Source organism: Oncorhynchus kisutch, linkage group LG15, assembly GCF_002021735.2.
Source record: "Oncorhynchus kisutch isolate 150728-3 linkage group LG15, Okis_V2, whole genome shotgun sequence".
Lineage (NCBI taxonomy): Eukaryota > Metazoa > Chordata > Actinopteri > Salmoniformes > Salmonidae > Oncorhynchus > Oncorhynchus kisutch.
This window is the reverse complement of record NC_034188.2, coordinates 87,290,170-87,296,946: the sequence shown is the minus strand read 5'-3', so window position 1 is coordinate 87,296,946 and position 6,777 is coordinate 87,290,170. Positions and strand designations below refer to the sequence as shown.

The window sequence follows — 6,777 nt, the reverse complement described above, 5'->3', positions numbered from 1 at the left end:
TATGTGACCAATAACATTTACTCAATGTGTATTTGACCAATAACATTTACTCAACGTGTATTTGACCAATAACATTTACTCAACGTGTATGTGACCAATAACATTTACTCAACGTGTATGTGACCAATAACATTTACTAAACGTGTATTTGACCAATAACATTTACTCAACGTGTATTTGACCAATAACATTTACTCAACGTGTATGTGACCAATAACATTTACTCAACGTGTATTTGACCAATAACATTTACTCAACGTGTATGTGACCAATAACATTTACTCAACGTGTATTTGACCAATAACATTTACTCAACGTGTATGTGACCAATAACATTTACTCAACGTGTATGTGACCAATAACATTTACTCAACGTGTATTTGACCAATAACATTTACTCAACGTGTATGTGACCAATAACATTTACTCAACGTGTATGTGACCAATAACATTTACTCAACGTGTATTTGACCAATAACATTTACTCAACGTGTATGTGACCAATAACATTCGATTTAACCCATCCCAACTATGCATTATTGAGGAAGTGCCATTTGAGACGATTCCTCCGACGCAATTAAAACATTACTCTTTAAGAACTATGCTGTTATCTCAGAGACGACGGAGGTGAATATTTATGGAGAGGTTGATGAGAGGAGGAAAACTGACTGACTGCAGAGAGCAGGAGCTCTGAATAGAGGATGATTAGATGTGAGTGGCAGGTGGGGTGAGGGGGGAGGGATTAGCTGACAGGTAAATGGGGGAGGAAAAAGGTGAATTGAAGTCTCTGAAGATTGGATCAGGCCAGGGTGATTATGCTGACTGGAGGGTGGATGTGAGATGGTCTGGGGGAGGAAGCGGTGGATGTGTGTGTGTGTGTGTGTGGTGGTGGGTTTCCTGTAGTCAGAACACCTCTTTAAAGTTGAATGATCCAGTAAGAAGTTTAGAGACGTGTGGAACTCTTTAAAGGGGACTCCTCACATTAATAATTCAGTCTCACTCAGAAGCACACACAAGACCTGAGACCTCCTACAACCCCCGCATACCGTAGACAAGAGACCTCTCATTCCAACACATCAAATTATTGGCACGTTTGAGTGGTAGTGCTCGAGCTACTGCCTGGAGACCAACGTCGAAGAGTGAAGGGGGAAGTGCCTCTGCGACAGCCTGAAGTCCAACAGCAAGGCTCAGATCAACATGGCGGCGTTGCCATGGTTTTATAAAACTGTTTCTTCACAACGTTGAAATAAACATGTCTCCAAGCCCCATACCCCGACACTCAGACTGAAACCATGTGTGTACAAACTATTAGTGCGAGAGAACACCTGAAAATCACATTTTGTATATATATATATATATATATATATATATTCGCTGTATAGGCGACATGAATGTATAGGCGACATGAATCGCTGTAAAGTTGGTTCCAGTCATTATGATTCACATTGTAACACCCATATAAATTGATTATATTTCTATGACTCCCTGCTTAAATAAAGGTAATCATTCCACATATTGTGACATCTCTCATTGTGACCAAAACACACAGGTAAATGCATAGAGTTTATTTAGAATGATAGCGAATGGTGATGAGAGTGATATATGGTCTGCAGCTCAAGTTAATACATGTCCTAATAGCAAGTGGAGGGAGGTGGTTGGAATATAGGAATCTATTTCATCATAATAGTCAATCACATGAGACTCAGCAATCCTTCATTGTGAACTACTGCAACAGAAATCATGACCCGTGTGATGTCATCTGTCCAAATCCATCAATCTAGGAGCCAAAGACCCCTCAACACAACCACATCACTCCTATTCATCTGGCTAGAAACAATGTCCCTGCCTGGACACCCACCCTAAGAAAACAACAGCATGTCATGACACAGGTACACTTCAACATAAGATACAAGTTAAACCATACTGCCAATCGAGTTCAATTCAGACATTTATAGCAATTACAGGTGCTGTGAGAATTCACATTTATAGCAATTACAGGTGCTGTGATAATTCAGATTTATAGCAATTACAGGTGCTGTGATAATTCAGATTTATAGCAATTACAGGTGCTGTGAGAATTCAGATTTATAGCAATTACAGGTGCTGTGATAATTCAGATTTATAGCAATTACAGGTGCTGTGATAATTCAGATTTATAGCAATTACAGGTGCTGTGAGAATTCAGATTTATAGCAATTACAGGTGCTGTGATAATTCAGATTTATAGCAATTACAGGTGCTGTGATAATTCTTCCCATTTGACTGAACTATGTAATCTCAAAGAGGGAAATGTAAAAGCCAGAGATGGTACTTCATCTTTAAACATGATCTCTTAAGTTGTATAGCAATTGTAATATTCAAATCCTTTGACAAATACACAAGTACTTTCACAATATTCCTCAACACCCTAAAAATGACCCGAATCAAAGGAAAACAAAACACCCCTCTTGTCAATCACTTCTTCATTCATCAAAATCATTAGTTTAATAATATCAGTATTGGAGACTACAGGCTGGGACAGAATATAGCAAAACTAAAACATATTGATCCCTTTGGTACTAGGAAATGGTAAGATACCGTCGTTAAGTTCAATTTAAACTTTAATCCATTTAGATCAAAAACAGATTCTCAACTTCTCTTAAAAATTATTGTCTTTAGTTAATTAACGTTATTCTTTAATATATCAATGTTAAGGTAGCAGAGGACTATCCAAGACCTTAGATCGATAGTTCACTCTTTAAATCAAAGTTTGATATTTTCACACAACATGGTCTAAGGTATGACAAAATGTCTGACAAACTTGGCTAAATGCTCTTTCATAAGCAGTTAGTTTCTATGCCTTGACACTGGGGAGAGAGCTGGGGAGAGAGCTGGGGAGAGAGCTGGGGAGAGAGCTGGGGAGAGAGCTGAGGAGAGAGCTGGGGAGAGAGCTGGGGAGAGAGCTGGGGAGAGAGCTGGGGAGAGAGCTGGGGAGAGAGCTGAGGAGAGAGCTGGGGAGAGAGCTGGGGAGAGAGCTGGGGAGAGAGCTGGGGAGAGAGCTGGGGAGAGAGCTGGGGAGAGAGCTGGGGAGAGAGCTGAGGAGAGAGCTGGGGAGAGAGCTGGGGAGAGAGCTGGGGAGAGAGCTGGGGAGAGAGCTGGGGAGAGAGCTGAGGAGAGAGCTGGGGAGTGAGCTGGGGAGAGAGCTGGGGAGAGAGCTGGGGAGAGAGCTGGGGAGAGAGCTGGGGAGAGAGCTGGGGAGAGAGCTGAGGAGAGAGCTGGGGAGAGAGCTGGGGAGAGAGCTGGGGAGTGAGCTGGGGAGAGAGCTGGGGAGAGAGCTGGGGAGAGAGCTGGGGAGAGAGCTGGGGAGAGAGAGCCTAAGGGGACAGCCCTTTTTCTGACAGCCTGACTAGCCAACATCTATAACTGACCTTTACATTAACCCTAACCTTAACCAAAACTCTTAACCTAATTGGAAAATTAAATATAACTTTGCATGTCAGCCACCTCCCTTTAGTCTCCCCCCCCTCCCCCAAAAGCAGAGAGTAAGCACACCCCACAGTGGGTAAAAGCATCTACTGGAGAACATAAAGCTGCTATTCCAGTCTGTCCTTAGTCTCGCCACGACTTGTTGACATCCCTGTTGACATCACAGGTTGTCCCCGTTCTCATGGAAACGATGCAGGTGATCCGAGTACCTGGCAGACGGACAGAAGGGAGGGGATTGAGAGAAGAAGAGATGGATAGAATTAAAGGCAAGCCTAACCTGACACCGCTGTTCTGCTAGCGGGGGGAGGAAGACTGAATGAAGTACTCACTTCTTAGCACAGAAGGCAGAGCAGTCTCGACCGATGCTCTCACTCCAGGCAGTCTTATACAGCACCTGAGAACACACACACACACTCATTATGACATCAGCACCGACATCTGTGAACAGCCAATGGGGTGGTGGGAGGTGAAAGGTTACATACCAGGAAGACCAGGCAATGCAGGAAGAGGGTGTAAAAGAAAGCAATGGTTCTGGCCATCTTGTTGGAGAGAATACCACGACCCTAAAACACATGGGCGAATTACTACCGTTTGTCACACACATGTATCTGTGAATGAATGCAAGTCAGTTGGCAACCCATCCCTTATGGGATTAATTGACGCATAAACAAACATTAGAATAATTCACTGTGGTAATTAAATGATCATTCTTCTTCTGGTGTTCTCCGCATTGCGCATCGGATAAAGAGTAAAAAAATGTAAGATAAAAATCAATACATAATAGTAAATGATATCCCTAGGGCAGTACAATAATATACATACAGCCCCTGTGTGTGTGTGTGTGTGTGTGTGTGTGTGTGTGTGTGTGTGTGTGTGTGTGTGTGTGACTCACCAGGCTGAGGGTAACCTTGTCCCAGGGGCTGAGGCTCAGGTATCTGCGCTGGCGTTCCTGTAAACACACATGATGAGTCTCAACAACAACACATACCAATACACATCACCACATACCAGTACACATCAACACACACATCACCACACACTGACCAATACACATCACCACACACTGACCAATATACTGACCAATACACATCAACACACACTGACCAATACACATCAACACACACTGACCAATACACACTGACCAATACACATCAACACACACTGACCAATAGACATCAACACACACTGACCAATACACACTGACCAGTACACATCAACACACACTGACCAACACACATCAATACACACTGACCAATACACATCACCACACACTGACCAACACACATCAACACACACTGACCAACACACATCAACACACACTGACCAATACACATCAACACACACTGACCAACACACATCAACACACACTGACCAATACACATCAATACACACTGACCAATACACATCAACACATACTGACCAATACACAATCTGCCTAAAGTGTGTGTGGTTGTTCTCACCCTTTTGCTGAAGGAGGCGAAGGGGTCCAGTCTCTCCTCATACTGGGAGGAGTAACGCACCGTAACCGTGTCATCACTGCCTCCAGCCTATAGGGGGAGACAGATCAGTCAGTCAGGAAGTCAGTCCAGCCTATAGGGGGAGACAGATCAGTCAGTCAGTCAGTCAGGAAGTCAGTCCAGCCTATAGGGGGAGACAGACAGACAGTTAGTCAGGAAGTCAGTCCAGCCTATAGGGGGAGACAGACAGACAGTCAGTCAGGAAGTCAGTCCAGCTTATAGGGGGAGACAGATCAGTCATTCAGGAAGTCAGTCCAGCCTATAGGGGAAGACAGATCAGTCAGTCAGGAAGTCAGTCCAGCCTATAGGGGGAGACAGATCAGTCATTCAGGAAGTCAGTCCAGCCTATAGGGGAAGACAGATCAGTCAGTCAGTCCAGCCTATAGGGGGAGACAGATCAGTCAGTCAGTCAGGAAGTCAGTCCAGCCTGTAGGGGGAGACAGATCAGTCAGTCAGGAAGTCAGTCCAGCCTATAGGGGGAGACAGATCAGTCAGTCAGGAAGTCAGTCCAGCCTATAGGGGGAGACAGATCAGTCAGTCAGTCAGGAAGTCAGTCCAGCCTATAGGGGGAGACAGATCAGTCAGTCAGGAAGTCAGTCCAGCCTATAGGGGGAGACAGATCAGTCAGTCAGTCAGGAAGTCAGTCCAGCCTATAGGGGGAGACAGATCAGTCAGTCAGTCAGGAAGTCAGTCCAGCCTATAGGGGGAGACAGATCAGTCAGTCAGGAAGTCAGTCCAGCCTATATGGGGAGACAGATCAGTCAGTCAGGAGGTCAGTCCAGCCTATAGGGGGAGACAGATCAGTCAGTCAGGAAGTCAGTCCAGCCTATATGGGGAGATAGAACAGTCAGTCAGGAAGTCAGTCCAGCCTATAGGGGGAGATAGATCAGTCAGTCAGGAAGTCAGTCCAGCCTATAGGGGGAGACAGATCAGTCAGTCAGGAAGTCAGTCCAGCCTATAGGGGGAGACAGATCAGTCAGTCAGTCAGGAAGTCAGTCCAGCCTATAGGGGGAGACAGATCAGTCAGTCAGGAAGTCAGTCCAGCCTATAGGGGGAGACAGATCAGTCAGTCAGTCAGGAAGTCAGTCCAGCCTATAGGGGGAGACAGATCAGTCAGTCAGTCAGGAAGTCAGTCCAGCCTATAGGGGGAGACAGATCAGTCAGTCAGGAAGTCAGTCCAGCCTATATGGGGAGACAGATCAGTCAGTCAGGAGGTCAGTCCAGCCTATAGGGGGAGACAGATCAGTCAGTCAGGAAGTCAGTCCAGCCTATATGGGGAGATAGATCAGTCAGTCAGGAAGTCAGTCCAGCCTATAGGGGGCGATAGATCAGTCAGTCAGGAAGTCAGTCCAGCCTATATGGGGAGATAGATCAGTCAGTCAGGAAGTCAGTCCAGCCTATAGGGGGAGACAGATCAGTCAGTCAGGAAGTCAGTCCAGCCTATATGGGGAGACAGATCAGTCAGTCAGGAAGTCAGTCCAGCCTATAGGGGGAGACAGATCAGTCAGTCAGGAAGTCAGTCCAGCCTATAGGGGGAGACAGATAGAGTAAAAGGTAAACGAATTCCGAGTAGGTTCCTCTAGAGGAACCTACTCACCCTGCCAGGGTAGCCTCTGGAGGAACCTACTCACCCTGCCAGGGTAGCTCTAAAGGAACCTACTCACCCTGCCAGGGTAGCTCTAGAGGAACCTACTCACCCTGCCAGGGTAGCTCTAGAGGAACCTACTCACCCTGCCAGGGTAGCTCTAGAGGAACCTACTCACCCTGCCAGGGTAGCTTTAGAGGAACCTACTCA

At 45.7% G+C, this 6,777-nt stretch overlaps 1 protein-coding gene across 1 annotated transcript in view; it reads right to left on the bottom strand.

Moving 5' to 3' along the window:
* Positions 1-1,550: 1,550 nt before the first annotated feature.
* The window catches only part of cux1b (cut-like homeobox 1b), a 162,230-nt gene continuing 157,003 nt past the window's right edge, over positions 1,551-6,777 (bottom strand). Inside the window, 5 exon segments of the mRNA XM_031791238.1 lie at positions 1,551-3,674; positions 3,795-3,859; positions 3,948-4,028; positions 4,358-4,414; positions 4,926-5,012. Coding sequence (XP_031647098.1) covers positions 3,626-3,674; positions 3,795-3,859; positions 3,948-4,028; positions 4,358-4,414; positions 4,926-5,012 — 339 coding nt within the window. The 3' untranslated portion in view covers positions 1,551-3,625.